At 43.9% G+C, this 19,752-nt stretch overlaps 1 protein-coding gene across 1 annotated transcript in view; it reads left to right on the top strand.

Moving 5' to 3' along the window:
• The first annotated feature begins 70 nt into the window (after positions 1 to 70).
• Positions 71 to 19,752, top strand: part of Styxl1 (serine/threonine/tyrosine interacting like 1) — a 51,639-nt gene continuing 31,957 nt past the window's right edge. The window contains exons 1-2 of the mRNA XM_046422811.2: positions 71 to 240; positions 10,885 to 10,988. Of these exons, the coding sequence (XP_046278767.1) occupies positions 10,886 to 10,988 (103 nt within the window). The 5' untranslated portion in view covers positions 71 to 240; position 10,885. The remainder of the gene's footprint in view (positions 241 to 10,884; positions 10,989 to 19,752) is intronic.

Raw genomic sequence — 19,752 nt, 5'->3', positions numbered from 1 at the left:
CCGACTTCCGGTCCCGCCCACCTCCAGGATCTCGCGATATCGCGATCATTTCCGGGCTGCGGGGAGGAAAGCTGGGGGCCGACCCTGGCAACTCTGTGGTGTTTGGCTGTGCCTTGCTGCGACTCAGGGCCCGCGTGGGCAGTGGGGGAGCCGCGGTTGGAGTGGGAGGGGGAGTCCGCTCCCGAGAGGTGGAAGAGGACGGGCTCACGCTGGGAGCGCCTTAGAGGAGCCGTTTTCCAGGTGGGGCTCCACACAGGCCCCGACAGCCAGCCTGGGCGCGGTGGCGCAGCAGGTCAGGCGGAGTGTGTCCCGGACCCGGGTCCCCGACCTCCACCGATCTACCCCTCCTGACCCTGGAGCGAGACGGGAGGGGGCTGTGAGCGAGGCAAAACGGGGAGGGGAGGGGCGGGGAGACGGAGAGTCCCGAGGCGGAGTGGGCATCAGTTCACCTCCGTGCACCTGCCCTCAGATTGCACAGGTCCTTACCTTACAAGTAACAAAACTTCACGGACTCTGCTACGAATAGTAGCGAACCTTAGTACTGACCGCAGCTCCCTGTGCTGTTCGAGGACCACAGTCCTGTGTTGCAGAGGAAATGGACACAAAGACTAGCACAGTCATCCAACCCGCAGTGCTGTGGACACAGTCCCACTGTTTTCTTCTTTACAATTAAGATAACCCGAGCTTATGTGGATTTGCTGTTTACCCAAACAGAAAGCAGAGCTAGGGTTCCTGCTCACAAGGAATTGTCATTTTAAAATTATAGGGTTCACCCCCCCACACACAACATACACAATCATTTCTACTTTCTGGGCATGCAGAGATGTCTCAGGCATGGTCTTGGCCCTCAAAAAGTTAGAGTCAAGTGGGGCAGGTACATGTGCCACAGATTGCTGCCTTAATAGAGAAATGTAAAGTGGGCTAATGACTGAGAATGCTTGGGGACAGTGGTTGAGAATCAGAACATAGTAACACGAAGGAGTTCATGAGGGCTGCCTTACTCTTTCCTTTCTCCGGTTATTTGGTGAACTATTTAGATGTGTGGGTTTGGTGTTGGACTTGGACAGGTGTTGGACATTCACCTAAGAACAAGATCCATAGTTTTTCTGTCTTCAAGGGGTTCAATAGTGGAAGAGATAGGTCAATCACAAGCAGCAATTTGGGCAATAGTAGGAGAATTTATGCAGTGCTGTGGGAACACTGAAGGTGCAGCTAACCCAGAATTGGGGTGGGGCTGTATAAGAGGACCTTCCAGAAGATAAGCCGTCTAACATGAGATATGCCAGAAAAGGAGGCAGTACTCTATTGGAATGTTCAACCCCAGAGGAGGGAGAGTTCCCTTGCCTGGGAATCAGTCTCAAAGAAGTGCTGGAGCTGGGCTTTTAACTATGGGAAGTGGATAGACAAGGAGATGGAGGGAAAAAAGAGCCCAGTGGGAAAACTGAAAGAAGGAAAGCATGATCCTGTGTTCAGGGGGACAGACAGTTTCTGTTGGAGTGGAGACTTGAGAGCAGGCAGTATCTTTGATCTTATCACTGTGTTCTCTGGTAATTATTTACTCTCTATCTTGCCACTAGAAATGAGATCACCTTGGGGTTGGGAACTGTGTCTTTCATCTGTCTATTGAGCCAGGAGTGGTGGCATAGGCCTGTAATCCCAGCTTCTTGAGCCTGGCGAAGAAGGATCATGAATTTGAGGCCAGCTTTGGCAACTCAGATCCTGTCTCAAAAAATAAAGAGGGCTGGGGATGTGGCTCAGGGGTTGAGCACTACTGGGTTAAATTCCCAGAACTACAAAAAACAAAATCCCCCAAATCATTTGTCATTATTGTCCCAACACATGACTGGTCTGAGAGCAGGCCTCAGTTAACTTTGGGAGAACTGAATGATTTTAGATGAAGCATGTCTATCAAAAGTTTTTTTTTTTTTTCCTTCCACCAGAACTGTGGGAGAGATTAGATTGCCCTCACATGCTAAGAATTCCAATGGGAAAAAAAGTGGAGGGGGGGCTGGGGTTGTGGCTCAGCAGTAGAGCGCTCGCCTAACATGTACTTGAACATGGTTTCAATCCTCAGCACCATATAAAAATAAAGATATTGTGTCCAACTACAACTAAAAATATATATTTTTTTTTAAAAAGTGGAGGGCAGGAAGATTCTTTAGGATACTATCCTATGAGATGGTAAAGATATGAGTGATGGCAGTGGCCATAGAAATGGAGAGATGGGGCCATTGGGAGAGGTCTGGGGCAGAGTGGATAAGAGTTTATTCATCAGGTCAGGAATGAAAGGAATGTGGAGAATTGGGCTGAGAAGTATGTATGTTAGAGGGAAGTTGGGGGTTGGTGGAAGGAACACTGGATGGAAAAAGAATTTCATTGTAGATGGGCTGAATTCGGAGTGATGGTGAGTTGTCCATATAGAATTATCCACGGGTGGCATACACCTGTAGTCCTAGCACTCGGGAGGCTGAGGTAGGATCAGTTGAGCCACCGAGTCTGATACTAGCCTGGTCATCTTAAAAAAAAAAAAAATGAAGAAATGGACTCCAAGAGGAAATATGGGGTTGAAACTCAAGAAACCAGGGTGAAGCCATCCCCTGTAGAGTTGAGGCCATGAAAAAGAAATGGAGCTCAGGTTCTCAGGCTCACTGCCACATCTGGGCTCAGTCTTCTCCACATTTTGTCATGTCAGCATCTCCATGAAGGAGGAACTTCCTACCTCCGAAATCCTCTACCTGGGCCATCTGAGACAACTGTTGAGAAACCCTCCAGTTCAGCTCCAGTCTGCCTCACTCTAAACCCCAAGATTATTATTCAGTCTTAACTCCTGCTATAGTAACTGCTGACTTTATGGCAGACACCGTTGTTGATGCTTTGCATTAGTAACTAACATTGAATGTGCAGAGTCATCTGCAGTCAAGAAGCAGAATGAGGCTGGGTGTGGTAGCACACACCTGTAATCCCAGCAATTCAGGAGGCTGAGGCATGAGGACCATGAATTCAAAGCCAGCCTGAGCAACTTGGCAAGGCCCTAAGCCTCAGTGAGACCATGTCTCTAAATAAAATACAAAATAGGGCTGGGGATGTGGCTCAGTGGTTGAGTGCACCTGAGTTCAATCCCCAGTACAGATTGTGATCAAAGGCGGTGTTATGTCTTCACCCCCACTCTTTAAATCTTTGCTTGCATTACATCTAGCTACCAAGACAGAAGTTTCAATAGCTTAATGTCCCATTCACATTAATAATCAAAACTGAGCTGAATTAAAAGTTAAAGATTGTCCCTTCCCTTCTCGAGCTTTCTATAGGCTCCTGCATTTGGGGAGGAAGGTTCTCAACTTCTGTTTCTTGCTTCCTCACTCCTCCATTCCACCCCAGGTAGACGTGGCTTATGACACATCTGGTGTGGGCAGAGTGGTGTTGTAAGTGGAGATGAAGCAAGAAAGTTCCCTTTGTCATTAGTTCTTCTGAGGTTGATGGGAGTTCCGGGCTGCCTCCCATGCAGTGCTTTTGCGGGTCGGTCTTAACCTTCAGATCCCCTGACCTACGTGGTCATGTCTCAATCTTGTTGCTTTTAGTACCTCTCAGCCCTTGGTTTCTGGAATCCTCCACTGCTTGATATTGATTCATTGTCCCTTTAGGTGATGCTTGTAGGCTAAGTCCCTGTAGGGTAGCTCCTTATTGGCCTTATCTCCTGCCTGACTCACATCTGGGATCCAGACCCTTTGCCTCAACAGCTTCTGGGGATTCAGGCCACTTCTACTGCTGCTTCTGCTTTGCTACCAGCTAGCCTGCCTCCAATTTTTCCAGCCATGGGGCCAACGTTGCCCTCTGTGCCTGTACAAGCTTTAGTGGGCAAGGCTGAGCTATTCTAGGGCTTTCTTCTGGTTTCACAGATTGTTCCAAGAAAGCCAAAACTTGTAAGACTGGTCAGTATTTGAAATCTGAGGAAGGTGTGAACAAGACAAGAACTTTGAGATGCTGGAAAGAAAAAATGAGGGGGAGGTATTAGGTGGACAGGATGAGATAAGAGGATGCTTATCTCTGTGACTGGGAGAAAACACAGAAGGGCACCTAGAAAGCAGTGGATAAGGGAGGGCAGCATACCCAGTGGCCTTAATCTTCCCAGGCAACAGCTGGAAAATAAGCCGGGTGAGGACTGAGCAAGGATAAGAAGGTTTGCACAACAGATGCAGCCGCTGGGGAAATGCTGGCATAGGAGGAAAGACCAGAAAGGGATTAGCTTTCTAGTGGCCGTGAGGACCAAACTGAAGTTCTCAGTGTGTGTGTGTGTGTGTGTGTGTGTGTGTGTGTGTGTGTGTGCGCGCGCGCGCACGCTGGTCCTCCTGGACTTGCTCCAGACACCAAGGTCAAGAACATACACAGCCTTGCATCCACACATCTGCATGTTCATGTTCCAGAACATAAACATGTGCATCTACATGAGGAGCTCAGTTTTTATTGATGTTCAGTTTACATTCAATAAAGTATATACAGGTCTTAAATGTTCTGCTTAGTTTTAACAATTTTTACCCTTGTAATGCCCCCCAAGCAAACAATAAACTGTATTTTCTGAAAATACATGCTCCTTTCTGAAAATACATGCTCCTCATGCTCCTTTCCACCAGTCTCCAAGATAGCTATTTCCTGGTTTCTATTACCATAGATTCATTTTGCCTGTTCATTGTATGTAAAAATATACAAATACACTGGCATCCTCCTCATCCGACCCTGTACACCTGCATGTATTGACTGTTTAGTGGGCTAAGATCACAATCGTGTGTGAGATTTGGGGATTGGGTGCACACATATATGATCTTCAACCCAAGATCATTCCTTTCGGATCTCTAGAACTAAAATGAAGAGTTAGAAAGCTGGTCATCATTCTATCTTTTACAGGAGTTTTATTTTTCTCTTCATGCTCTGGGATATTGGCAATTAGGGACATATTTTAAAACTTCAGCTTTAATGTCACTTGGAACTCAGAAGTAGTCCAGGGGTTTGGCTCTCCAGGCTCCGTTGTGGTAAGACAGCTAGGAGGTAGTGGACTGGTCACTGCAGAGATGGCAAGAAGCTGCCAGCAAGGAGCTCCCGGAGCTGAGAGTCACTAATGGAGACAGATCCGAGTCTGAAGTGGGGGAAGTGAGAGCAGAACTGATATCAGAGCCTGGTTAGGGTCAAGGACCTGTATCAAGTGGAAGGTGGGGCCTAAACTCAATCAAAGAGCAGAGGAGAAGCAGGCCCTGGAGTGAGAGGAGGAGGAGGATGTAAGCCCAGACATGGTCTTTGGGAGACTGTTACATTTTTTTTCATCTCCTTCCTCTGACAGAGGACCACTAAGTCACCTCTTGGTGGTATGGTAGGCGTAGATTTGGGGAAATGATAGTGATCTGAAGCTCTGAGATGGGGTAGGGATATAGGTGACTGGGTTTAGGCCTCTACTCCATACTTGTTCCCCTCAAAATATAGACAGTGGAGATGACTAAGGCAAAGTCTTCCTAAGGCCTCATCCTGCTCCTCTCTCTTCCTTTCATCTATGCCAGTGGGATCTGGTGCCCCTCTGAACTGAGATGCGGATTTCTTCCACAGCCACTGCAGTTTTGGGGGTGCTGTTGTGGGACTGTGCCATTTGTGCGTGTGTTTATGTAGTACTGGGCTTTAAAGCCAGGGGTGCTCTACCACTGAGCTACATCCCCAACACTTTTCAAAATTTTGAGACGTGAACCTCAGTTGCAGAGGCTGGCCTCAAACTTGCTGTTTTCTTGCTCAGCTTCCGAGTAGCAGGGATTAAAGATGTGTGCCACCATGCCTGGCTCATCCAGCAATTCTTGTGATGGTTCAGGCCACATAGAATGTGTCAGGCCACAGCAGTTCCCTTAAGATCCTGACCCCCAGGAAATACCCCAGGCTCCTCAGCTTATAGACTTGACCAACTCCTGATTCAGTATTTGGCCTGAGAGTCTCTGGTGGACTTGTAGCTATCAGAGGCTCCTAGAGGAAGCTGAAAGGAGAGGGAAGGTAGGTGTCCAGGAACTTCTGCTTCCTGAGCCCCCGCTATACATCAGGCCCAGTGTTGGCAGTGTGCGTCTGTTCTCCAGGGGGTTCCTCTACCTTGCCAGTATGTTTCTGCCTCCATTTTCAGGTTTGGGCATTGATGCCAGCACTGGGTATGAGACTTGGTCATCCTGGCACAGCCTGAGTTTTCCACAGGGAACCAGGGCACCGTGGGGCTGGCTGTGGACTCTGAATCATATCTCTACCGGTCCCTGTTCAGCCTGAGCCAGGAGCCCCAAAATGACTCTTGTGGTCTGGCTTTTCCAGGAACATCAACAACATCCCTCTTCTCCACCAGAAGCAAACTCCCATCAATTGTGTCCATCTGGACTGTCTGGGGGCTTGGAGTAGCTTGGCAACTGAATACCAGACCAAGTGCTCAGTGTCCTAGACCTCCTGTGAGAAGCCTATGGTCAGGTGTAACCTCTAACAGTCAGAATATCACGCCCTGGGCTTTGGGTAGACCCAGGGAGGCAGGGAAGGGTTCTATCTGGCTGGCTCTTTGTCCCAGTCTCAGGCTCTGGCAACCCCTAAGGAAATGTCCCTTTGTGGTTGTCTGTTTTCTTCAAATGCAGATGTGTGCTATCACTGAAGGTGAGCTCACAACCAGCTGCTGGCTGGAAGAGGGCCACACATAAGCCCCTAGTTTGAAGGTCAGGCTGGGTTATAATAAAGAGGGTGCTGGACCTTCCTACTGGATGATGTCCAAGTACAGAGACAAAGCTGACAATGGTACCCTCCATCCTGACAAAGAGTAAGTGGCTTTGCTGGTCATCCAGAGAGCTGTGTGGATTTCACACAGATGGGAGTGAAGAGGTCCTTTAAGGACTCTATATGGGGAAAATATGGGGGCAAAGATGGGAAGATCCATCTTTCTTAGCCCCATCAATGTGGATCACCAAAAGATGTTCCCTCTGACCATCCCCCATGCAAGGACAATCATGCTAAATGTCCTGCAAGTATCTTATGAAGAGCTTTCTGAAAGAGCCTAGCATACCTGGATGCAGTGGTACACACCTGTGTGCCAGAGACTTGGGAGGTTGAGGCAGGAGGTAGAGGCCAGCCTCAGCAACTTAGTGAGACCCTGCCTCAAAAAGTAAGGGCTAGGAATGTACCTCAGTGGTAAAGTGCCCTGGGCTCAATTCCCAGTAACCCCCCATAAAAAAGTCCAGAATTAAAGGGACCTCTTAAACTTGCCATTTTGACCCCACTGTTTTGGATAGGCCACCAAGAAAATGAGACTTGGTAGAAGTAATATCAATGAAATTCACAGTGACTGGAGGCTCCCAGAAAATTCAATTTGATATGATGAAAATTAAGGAAAAAATATTCATAGTAAGATTCACATGGAAAATATTTGATCTTGGGGGGAAAATAAGTTTGATTTATCAAAATTGAAAGTAGAAAAAAAACTGGAATTGGTCAATTGTGAAATATGGAAAACCAATTTAAATTGGCTAGTGGCATCCACTAAGGAAAATGCTTTGGACAAAAAGCATATTGCTTGAATGTTTTAAATAAAAGCATGACATCCGGATATACTTTGGGCCCAAATGGTGGATCCAAGAACATCTAAACTCTGGAGTTTGGAGGAGTGCTGGAAGGGATGGTAGCACTCATTTCTCAACCCAGGGATCTGCCCCTGATCTCTGCCCCCAGGGTTGCTTATCCTTTCAGAAATGTGCTGTTAGGTTTGGGGACTGATTCCACCTCCCCCGCAGCCTTGCCAGCTGCTAAAGGGCATTTGTTTCTTTTTTTTTTTTTTTTAATATAAAGAGAGAGTGAGAGAGATAGAGGTAGAGAGAGAGAGAATTTTTTAATATTTATTTTTTAGTATTTGGCGGACACAAAATCTTTGTTTGTAGGTGGTGCTGAGGATCGAACCCGGGCCGCACGCATGCCAGGCGAGCGCGCTACCGCTTGAGCCACATCCCCAGCCCAGGGCATTTGTTTCTTCACCAGAGAGTGCCCCCTTTGAGAAGGAGAGGTATTTGAAGGAAGAGATGCCCCGAGGCTGGGGTTTTATCTGGTGCTCAGAAACTGCTCCTTGGCTACTCAGTGAGGAGATGGATTTTTCAAAGGGGCCAGCTTTTAGATTGGCTCAGTGAGGATGGAGGTTTAGACCCCATCCCCTCTCTTCTGTACTTTCTATTCCCTAGGATGGCCCAGGGACAGGGCTTTCAGAGACAGAGGACCTGGCACCTGACTGGGGGTGGTGGGAGTGAAGAGGTCCTTTAAAGAATCTATATGGGGAAAACATGGGGGCAGGACAAACTGGCCCCATGTGTGTAATGTAAGTAGCAATGTCCATTCCGCACATGCTTATTGAGCACTGCTTTGTGATAGATAAATCCTGGGCACTGAGGGAAGATACACCAATGGACAAGATGGGCAGGTCTCTGTTCTTATGAACCATGGGCTCAGAGCTCTCCTCATACAAATGAGCACTGTATCTTCAGATGTCTGCAGGTGAGGTGAAGACAAGGACTCTTGTAGTTTGAAAAGATGGCCCTGACTTCCATGTGAGGAGTGGACTAGGGAGAAAGCAGACACGGAGAGCCCAGCTGGGCAGCCATGCGTCATCAGGAGCAGTGGAGAGGAGCAGGTGGCTTGGAATCCATGTGGGAGGGAGAGCTCAGAGAGAGGATGGAATGGGGAAGGGAAAGAGGGACTCGGCAGTTGGGCTGAAACGATTTGGAGCATGATGGTGCTTTTTCTTGAAGGCTAAGAGATAAGCAGGTATTGGAGGTATGGGCGTGTGTACATAATAAGTTCTATTTGGCCACATTATGTTTGAGATGCCCATCAGGTATCCAGGTAGAGTCTGGAGTGAGGGGTCTGAGAGAGGGTAAGATGTGGGAATTGTTGTTATATAAGAGGTGTTGAAGGTACCAAATGAATCACTGAGACTCAGTCTTAGATTAATGGCTGTCAACTAGAAGCAATATTGCATCATCCTTCTAGGGTACACTTGGCAATGTCTGGGACTTTTTTTTTTTTTTTTTGGTAGTGGGGATGAACCCAAAGGTGCTTAACCACTGAGCCTCATCCCCAGCCCTTTTGAACTTTTTAAATTTTGAAACAGGGTCTTGCTAATTTGCTTAGGGCCTTGCTAAGTTGCTGAGGCTGGCTTTGAACTTGTGATCCTCCTGCCTCAGGCTGAGCCACTGTGCCTTTCTGGGACCCAGTGCCAAATCAGTATCTTACAGTAGTCAACATCTTTGGATGTTGCTACTGGCCTCTACTGTGTGGATGCTGCTAAACTACTACAATGCCCAGGCCAGCCCTCCCTTCCACAGCAAGTTACCTAGCCCAAATGTCAAGGATGCCAATGTTTAGAAAACGTGACCTAGAATGAGTGTATAGATGGGGAAGAAAAAAGACGACCCTGCCCAGGGGCATCCTTACATGAAGAGGGAAACCCTTGACAAAGACTGAAAAGGAACAGTCTTGAGAGGAAGTAGAAAAGCTTAGAGAGTATGGAGTCCTGGGAGAAGCGGGTGCTTGGGGAAGGAAAAACACTCACTGTTACATGGTGGGTTATTAAGGGCTTAGGCAAGAGGGACACTGTCAGTGACCTTGATGAGACCAGCTTCTGTGGTTTGGGGTTAGAAGCTCCAGAGGAGAAACCTGCGTCAACAGTCAGTGCTTACAGAGCATTTTCTCCCTGCTCAGAATACCTTCCCTGGCTAGCTTCCTGAATCCACAGGCAGCAGGCAGGGACTGTTGTGCTCGTTTTACAGAAGGGGAACACTCTTATTGCCCCCATTTTACAGAGGTAGAAACTGAGGCACAGAGTAACTACTCCTCAAGGTCAGGCAGCTGATGGGAAGTGGCACAGCCAGGATTCCAACCTGAGACCTTGACATTCCTGGGGGTGAGGAAGTAAAGGAAAGGAGGGCAGAGATGAGAGAGGGACAAGAGGATGTTTGTGTGCAGATTCGTGTGGAGGCTGAACTTGACCTGGAGGACTGAAGTCGCTGAGGAACGCTGCCCTGGCCACTCTGAAATGGAGTCTGTTTTGAACCAGGTTACCTCTGGACTCCACTCCCCCCAACCTCTCTTTGCTGCCTCCAGGGGTTCTACTCTGCCTCCCTTTCTAAAAGGAAGCTTCCTACAAGAAGTTGCTGGAGAGGTCCAACCCTTCCAGAATTAGTTGTGCCCAGGAATCGGTGTCCCAAGAGCAGCCCCTGCCCTCAGGCACCAGAGCCCACCTCTGTACCCATCAGCCTCTCCATCCAGCACTGTCATGACCCCTGACACAGTCTGCAGGGCTCCCCAGGTTATCCCCTACACTCTCCAGCTGTAGCCAAACAGACTCCTTTAACTTTCTCAGGTATTGAGCTCATTCCTGCTGCTAACAGAATATTTCTTCTTCACCTTCTCCCTTCTCCACCTCGCCCAGTGTCCTGCCTCAGCTTAGCAGTCACATCCTTAGACAACCCTTGTCTGGTTCCTGACTAGGTGAGAAACCCCATTGTAACAGTACATGCTTATTCTCTTGTGGTGCTCCTCCTTCTTGGGCTTAGGCCCTCTGCAAGGGTCAGTCTTATTTATCCTGGTTGTTTTCAGTGCGTGGTCTGTGGTTGGCTAAGTGAACGGATGAACTGATTGACGGCTGTTATGCAGCCGACCTGGTATCTTACAGCTCTATGGGGTTCCATATATTAGTCTCCTCTGCACATATTTCACTTCCAATTTTCAAAGGCTTCCGGATGACTTATATTAAGTTTGAAGGGATGTTAAGAAAATTTAATTCAGTATCTTTATGGTCATTTTTCTTAAATAAAAAGAGATATATTAAACTTGTGCATTATTGATTCTTCCCAATAGGATGGCTGATTTGGTTTTTTGTGAGCCAACAGAACTTTACAACATCTTGAATCAGGTTACAAAACTGTCCAGATTAACTGAACCCAACTATCTCTGTTTATTGGGTGAGTACATATACAACCCACAGACAACAGCAAATGTGAAGAATGGTGTCCCACATCAAAGACTTTGAAAAGTGGTTTGGCTTATTGGCTCTGTGGGACTTGGAAATCATCCTAATTTGGATCTAGAAGTTTCCAGAAGACTTTTTCTAGTCCTCTTTTTGTTTTAGTGAAATATTTTAAACATAGCAAATGTAGTAGTACTAAAAAACACCCTTGTGCCCACCACTCAGATTTAATCTAGTAAACAAAACATGGTAGATACAGATGTGCCCCTCTTTGGTACCTCATCCTGACGACATTCATTTCCCTCACTAGCAATGACGGCTTCTGTATTTTCACAAAATAATGTGTGGTTTAAGTGCTTAACTATAGTAAATATTGTAATATAATATAGGATATATAAATATAATTATGCCAGATATTTAAATATGCCATTATATATAATCATCTGCAACTTTTTTTTTTTTGGCACTGGGGATGGACTACTGAGCCACATCCCCAGCCCTATTTTGTATTTTATTTAGAGACAGGGTCTCACTGGGTTGCTTAGCGCCTTGCTTTTTGCTGGCTTTGAATTTGTGATCCACCTGCTTCAGCCTCCTGTGCTGCTGGGATTACAGCCTGCGCCACTGTGTCCAGCTGCAACCTTTTTTTTTTTTAAAGTATGTATGCCAATACTCCTCAAATTATTCCATGAAACTGAAAGGGAAGATGTACTTTTAAACTCATTCTATGAAGCCCATATCACCCTCATACCAAAACTGGATAAAGATATTTCAAGGAAAAAAAACTGTAGACCATACATGCAAAAATCCTAAATAAAATATTAGCAAATTGAACTAAAGTGTACATTAAAAAGATTATACACCATTATCAGGTTTATTGCATTCCATGGATGCAAGGATGGGTCAACATACACAAATCAATAAATGTAATACACCACATGAATAGAATCACATGATCATTTCAACAGATGCAGAAAAAGCCTTCAATGAAATTCAGCAATGCTTCATAATAAAAACCCGGGGGAAAAAAAACTAGGAATAGAAGTAACTTACCTCAATATCATAAAGACTGTATATAGCAAGCCTAAAGCCAATATGGAGGGATTGCAATTTCAAGTTATACTACAAAGTCATAATAACTAAAATAGAACCATACTAGCAAAAAGCTGACATGTGAACCAGTGGAACAGACTAGAAGACGCAGAGACAAACCCACACAGATATACTCATGTGAGTCTTGATAATGTGCCAAAAAAACATACCTTGGAGAAAAAACAGTCTCTTTAACAAGTGGTGTTAGGAACCCTGAATATCCCTATATAGAAGTATGAAACTCAATTTCTCTCATTCTGTACAAAAGTAAACTCAAACTAGACCAAAGACCTAACTATAAGACCAGAAACTTTCCAACTGTTGGAAGAAAATGTAGGGGAAATACTCCAACATACAGGCACAGGCAAAAACTTCCTGAATTAAATCTCTATAATGTGAAATAAGAGAAAGAATAAATGAGCTGGCCTGTAATTTAAAACCTTCTTCACAGCAAGTTAAATAATTTTAAAATGAAGAGACAACTGACAGAATGAGAGAAAATATTCTTTAGTTACCATTCCAACAGCGGACAAATATCCAGAATATATAAAGAGTTCCCAAAACTCAACATCTAAAAACCAAATAATCCAACCAATGAAAGGACATGTGAACTGAATAGATACTGCTCAAAAGAAGTACAAATGGCCAACAAATACATGAAAAAAATCTTCAACATCTTTGGCCATCAGGGAAATGCAAATCAAAACCAAATGAGATTCCATTTTTCTCCAGTTAGAATGCAGATGCATGAAGAAAGGAACTCTTACATGTGGTTTGTAGGAACATAAATCAGGAAAGCCACTATGGAAGTCAGTATTTAGGTTCCTCAAAAATCTAAAAATAAGGGGCTGGGGTTGTGGCTCAGTGGTAGAGTGCTTGCCTGGCATGTGTGACGCACTGGGTTCAAATTTCAGCACCCCATAGAAATAAACATCTAAAAATAAATCTAACTCATGATCAAGCTACACCACTCCTTGGTATTTATCCAAAAGAATTAAAGTCAGCATATTTTAAAGACTAAATAAATAAATGAAGTGTGTATGTGTATAAATTTGTGTGTGTGTGTGTGTGTGTGTGGTGCTGGGGATTGATTGAATCCTTGGCCTTGTGCATGGGAAGGAAGCACTCTACCAACTGAGCTATATCCCAAGCCCTAAAAGTATATTTTTGAGCCAGGCACAGTGGCACACACCTGTAATCCCAGTGACTCAGGAGGCTGAGGCAGGAGGATCGCAAGTTCGAGACCAACCTCAGCAACTTGAAACTCTGTAAACAACTTAGTGAGACTCTGTCTCAAAATAAAAACGGGCTGAGGATATGGCTTAGTGCATAAGCACCCCTGGGTTCAATCCCCAGTACCCCTCCCCCCAAAAAGTATATTTTTGAGCATTTCTCCCATGTCTCTGGGAATACCCAGTTAACTAATTTTAACTGTCAGTTGAAATTTATTTCCATTCGCTGTCCACTGCAATGTGTTGCTTGTGTGTCTTCCTGTTAAAGGCATTTTGCAGTGGGCAAGCTTGTGTGTTTTTCCGTATTTCTGTGTAAGGTAGTTTCTTCAGGTATATACACAGGAAAGGAATCACTAAGTTGGAAATTCAGCTCTACCACACTGTCAAATTGTCCTCCAGAGGGCTTGCATCAGTTTGCACTCCCATCTACAGCGTAAGAAACATCATTCTCCACCCCCAGAGTGGGGATTGAACCCAGGGGCACTCTACCAGTAGCTACATCCCCAGTCTTTTTCATTGATTTTGAGAAACTCTTGTTAAGTTGCCTCAAACTTGCAATCCTCCTGTCTCAGTTTCCCTAGTTGTCAGGATTACAGGTGTGTTCCCCTGTGCCCAACCAGCCATTTTTTTTGTAATCTGATAGGTATAGGTTTTCCTTGTTTTAATTTCATTTTTATAGTTGTTAACAAGATTGAATATTTTTGTTTATTGACCACCGTGACTTCCCCTTCTGTGAAGTACCTATTCATATTTCTCCATTTTTCTATTGGGTCATTTTTTGTTTTTCATATTGATTTGTAGGAGTTCTTTATATACTCTGGTTGCTAGTCCTTTACTGGATGCTAGTTGTTTACACATGTTACAAATACCTTTTCCCAGTCTTTAGTGTTTCTTGGATTTTTTTACTTGTGAAATGTAACACATACAAGTATTATCATAAAAAAATTGAGTTTTCTGATTTATCACAAAGCAAACAGTCATGGAACAAGGGCTAGAGGATGGGCTCCAACAGGCCCACCGGACCCTCCCAACTGCTACTCTGTTCCTCTCCTCCAGAAGTAATCTGCCCAGAACTGCTTGTTTTTCTTTGTGATCTCACCTAAGCGTAGATGCTTCTAGCTAAGTTTCTTCTGGCTTCTGGATTTTATGTGAATATTATCAGATAGCATTTTCTCCTTTGTGTTTGGCTGTTTGTGGCCATCATCATGTTTGAGATTCCTCTGGGTTGTGTGGGCCTTGACCCCAGGGCCTTATGCATGCTAGGCAAGCCCTCTACCACTGAGCTACACCCCAGCCCTGTTTTTGTATTTTGACTGTTGTAAATAATGTAGCAGTGGAAGTACAGGTGTCTCTCTGAAAAACAGATTAAATGACTTTTAGATATGTACTCAGAATGGGATTGCTGGATCATTTGTAGTTCTAATTTATTTGGGGGAGATCAATGTCAAGAACTTTCTTCTAGTTGTTCATGTTTCAGACCTAACATTTAAGTCTTCAATTTATTTTGAGTTGATTTTGTAAAATATGGTATAAGAGTCTAATTTCATTATTTAGCATGTGGATATCCAGTTTTCCCAGCACCACTTATGGAAGAAACTGTATATTTCCTCCCTGTTGTATATCTCTGGCACCATTGTCCAAGGTCAGCTGACTATAAACAAATGGATTTAGTTTGGGGCTTTCTGTTGTGTCCCATTGGTCCATATGTTTGATTTGAAAGCTGGTGTCATAATGTTTTGATTACTGTATTTCTGTAAAATATTTGAAATCGGGAAGTGTGAAGCCTGCAGCTTTACTCTTGTTCAAGATTGATTTTGGAGCTGGGTGCAGTGGTATACACTGTAATCCCATAGGTTTAGGAGGCTGAAGCAGGAGAATCACAAGTTCAAAGCCTCAGCAACCAAGTGAGGCCCTAAGCAACTTAGCAAGCCCCAAAATAAAACATGAAAAAGGCTGGGGGATGTGGCTCAATGGTTAAGTACCCCTGGGTTCAATCCCAGTACCCACTCCCCCCAATAATTGATTTTTGGTATTTGGAATCTCTTGTGATTCATGTGAATTTTAGGATTTTTTTTTCCTTCTAAGAAATGCCATTGGGATTTTGATAAGGATTGCATTGAATTTACAAATCACTTTGGGTAGTGTAGACCTTTTAGTATTTGTCTGATTCATGAACATGAAATGTATCTCCATTTATTTGTGATACCTTTAATTTCCTTCATCAATGTATTATAATTCTCAGTGTATAAGTCTTTCACCTCTGGTTAAGTTTGTTTGTATTATTTTTCCTGCTATTGTGAATGGATTATTTTTTTCTTTGTGTCTTGGTGGTCCTCAGGATCAAACCCAGAGCCTTGCTCAGGCTAGGCAAGAGCTCTACTATTGAGCTAGGGACACCCAGTCTCTTGAAATGTTTGCTTAGTTTGCATATTGAATACTTGTGTGCAGAAAAACTACTGAACTTTTGTGTGTTGACTTTTTTATGGTGCAGCTTTAGTTTCTTTGTTATTGTTGAGTCTTTGTGATTTTCTACACATATAACCATGTCATCAACAAATAGAGATAATTTTACTGCTTCCTTTCTGATTTTTGATGTCTTTGATTTCTTATCAAATTGCCGTGGTTAGAACTTCTAGTACTATGTTGAATAAAAATGATGAGACTGGAATCCTTCCATTGTACAAAATGCAAGGATTTTGAGGAAAAGCTTTCCATTTTCCCCCACTGATTGATATTAGCTATGGGTCTTTAATATGTGGTTTTTATTCTATCAAGGTAAATGGTTTCCATACCTATCTTATTGAGTGGTTTTATCATGAGTTGATGTTAAATCTGGAGAAATGCTTTTTGTGCATTTGAGATATTCACATATGTGTGTTTCCAGCAGTGGAGATTAAAATCAGGGGTACTGTGCCACTGAGCTATATCCCCAGCCTTTTTTTTTTTTTTTTGGTACCAGGGATTGAACCCAGGGGCACTTAATCACAGAGCCACATCCCAGCCTTGTTTTCTTTTTTAAAAAATTTTTAATTTGGAGACAGCCTCTCGTTGAGTTGCTTAGGCCTCTAAATTACTGAGGCCCTAAGCAACTGGCTTTGAACTCGCAGTCTTCCTGCCTCAGTCTCCTGAGCTGCTGGAATTACAGGCACGTAACACTTTTTGTTTATTTGTTTGTTTTGGAGATAGGGTCTGAATAAGTTGCCCAGACTAATCTTGAACTTGTGGTCCTCTTCCCTCAGCCTCCTGAATTGCTGGGAGTACAGGCGTGTGCCACCACAACTGGCTCTTTGGATTACTTTTACTCATTGTTCATGATGTCTTTTTTTGCATAGTTTTTAATTTTGGTGTGGTAATATTGATCAATATCTTCCTTCAGGATGTTATTATTTTCCTGTGTGGATGTTATTTAAGAATTCTTTATCATGGACTGGGAGTGTTGCTCAGTGGTAGAAGGTGTGCATGAAGTCCTGGGTTCCGTTCCTAGTAGCAGCACCACTAGCAAAAAGAACAAATTCCTTATAAACCCTGATATTATAAAGCTGCTCCTCTATTTTCTTTTCCTTTTGTGTTGCCAGGGACCAAATCCAGGCCTTAGGCATGCTAGGCAATTTCTCTACCACAGAGCTACATCCCCAGCCTCTTTTTTCTTTTCTTTTTTTTTTTAAGAGAGATGAGAGAGAGAGAGAGAGAGAGAGAGAGAGAGAGAGAATGAATTTTTTTTAATATTTATTTTTTAGTTTTCGGTGGACATAACATCTTTGTTTGTATGTGGTGCTGAGGATCGAACCCGGGCCACATGCGTGCCAGGCGAGCGCGCTACCGTTTGAGCCACATCCCCAGCTCCTTTTCTTTTTTTCTTTTGAGAGTTTTGCTTTTCCAATTTAAGACATTAATCCATCTGGAATTTACTTTTGGATATAGTTTTAGATGGGAATCTTCTATATACACATCCATTTGTGTTAATGCTTTTTATTATTTTCCAATGTTATTTTCTAATTGATGGTGTACAAGAGCATAATTGATTGAGAGGGGAGCTTTTTCTGTAAGTACCTAATTGGTTATGGAAATACACTCATATTAGTTTGTTTTCATTAGGTATTATAATTATATATAGTAGTTGTAAAAATGCATTCATAAAATTAAAACTAGTTGTTAGAAAGTTTGTACTTGATTTGTAACTTGTATAAAGACATAAATCTTCCATGTTGTGCTGCCAAAATCCAAAACCTGACTCAAAAGAGGCCACCGGACAGAGGGAAATAAAGGGAACATAAAGTGTTCAGAGTAAACAGGGAGTTCAGAATTGTCCAAGATTCCCTCTTGGGATTATACTTTATTTTACTGCAATGAGTAACTGCTATCATCAAGAATTGCCAAAGATTCTATGTCAGATCCTTTCAGATTCTTTGTCAACTGGACAAAGAATATACAGAGATGTTTGGGAGTACTCAACGCTTTGTCATACCAAGTGCCCCGTAGAGTGCCAGGGTAGCTGCAGTGCCTTTGAAGACTGACTTATAGAAACAGGCTATCTAGCAGCAGATTGTAGAGATCTCTTAGTGTGTTTTTAAGAATCTGGACTTGGGGGGCTGGGGTTGTGGCTCAGTGATAGAGTGCTTCACCTAGCATGTGCGAGGCTCTGGGTTCGATCCTCAGCACCACATAAAATAAATAAAATAAAGGTATTGTGTCCAACTACAACTAAAAAATAAATATTAAAAAAAAGAATCTGGACTGGGGGTGGGGGTGTATCTAAGTGGTACAGCGCTTGCCAAGCACGCCCCAGGTCCTGGGTTCAATCCCTATCACCCCCCATCCCAAATCTGAACTATACTTAGATTTTATCAGCCTTTTTCATCCAATTCATGGGAAGTTGCAGCTAGTATGCCAGCTAGTCACTGAACACAGTGGTTTTGCTCTTGAGGAGTGTAAACCCATACGCCCAACCAGGAGATGAAAGAATGAAGGAAGGTTTATTACTTGTACAAGTAAGGAGAGCACTGGGGATACCTAACAAAGCTTGCTTTTATTCCTTTTGCTTTTGTTATGGAAACGTATGCATGGTAATACTGGAGAGACTGTCCATGTATGTGAGCACAGTCCTGAGCATCCTTAGTTGGAGATCATTCTTTTTTATATATTGCATGCTCAAAGAGGTGGACAAGATGGGCATGGTGGAGCATGCCTATAATCCCAAAAATTCGGGAGGCTGAGGCAGGAGGATTGCAAGTTTGAGGCCAGCCTCAGCAATTTAGTTAGTTCTGTCTCAAAATAAAAAGTGGTTGGGCATGTAGCTCAGTGATAGCACTTACCTAGCATCTGCAAGGTCCTGGGTTCAATCTCTTGTATCACAAAAAGAAAAAAAGTTTAATGCAATCCCCTTTAACCCTTGCCCTCATTTCCCTTTCTAAAAACTCCAAAGTCATTGTCAGCCCCTGGAAGACAGAGCAAAGGACATGGGTTCCCTTGTTTTCCCAGAGACGTTCTTTTCTGTTTTTCCAAAAAAACAAAGATGGTGAAAAGGAATGCACCCCAGCCAAGAATTTAGTATTAGAAGATACTAGCTTCTGCTTAAGCCAGAACCAAGACAGCTCTAAGAGGGTCAGGGTGGCTCGAGCAAAGGACAGAAGTGTATAGTTTTTATGTCATCTACCTGATGGGCTGGAACTGCATATCTCTCTCTCTCTCTCTCTCTCTCTCTCTCTCTCTCTCTCTCTCTCTCTCTCTCTCTTTTAGTTATTGATGAACCTTTATTTTATTTATTTATATGCGGTGCTGAGAATTGAACCTAGTGCCTCATACATGCTAGGCAAGCGCTCTACCACTGAGCCACAACCCCAGCCCTGGAACTGGGTCTCTTGATGTCATTATGTGTAGAAGTGGGACTCTAGTTGTGCCTGTGCTCTTCCTCATGCTCCATGTGTGGCATGTCTCATGACCACCTGAAGTCCCCACCTAGGGTAAGAATCTGACTGTGCTAAAAGGTCAAGGTGAACTAGTGATGATTATGCATACGTTGGCCTCTCACCACCTGGAGCTGCTCCTTCTCTGGTAAAGCCCCTGCTATTGTTTCCAGAACATGGTACCCTCTTGTCCTGCCTCAATGGTTCTGATTTAGTGACCTCATCTGTCCACCTCTGGCCATTTTGTTATTTCTGCAGACCACATAGTTTCAGAAGGTCAGCAGATTTCTCAACCTCCCAACTCCAAATGCATTATCTCCATTCCACGGACTTGAAGATGGTTTCACTTGTTAACTCCTAAATTTCTGGTTTGTCTGCTAACTTCTTAAGGCTGAGAGCTAATTCGTTTGTCTCATTCCTTTCTGAGGTTTTATTTGCTTAATCTTATGGGATCCTATTCTTCATGGGGGTCCCTGACTGTTTAACAATCCTTTATGGAAAAAGATTCTTCTGAAATATGATTTATCACAGT

This window comes from Marmota monax, unplaced genomic scaffold (genome assembly GCF_021218885.2).
Source record: "Marmota monax isolate L192 unplaced genomic scaffold, Marmota_monax_Labrador192_F-V1.1 WCK01_AAM20220418_F8-fsc00237, whole genome shotgun sequence".
NCBI lineage: Eukaryota > Metazoa > Chordata > Mammalia > Rodentia > Sciuridae > Marmota > Marmota monax.
The sequence above is the reverse complement of the archived record's forward strand: the minus strand, read 5'-3'. Positions and strand labels throughout refer to the sequence as shown.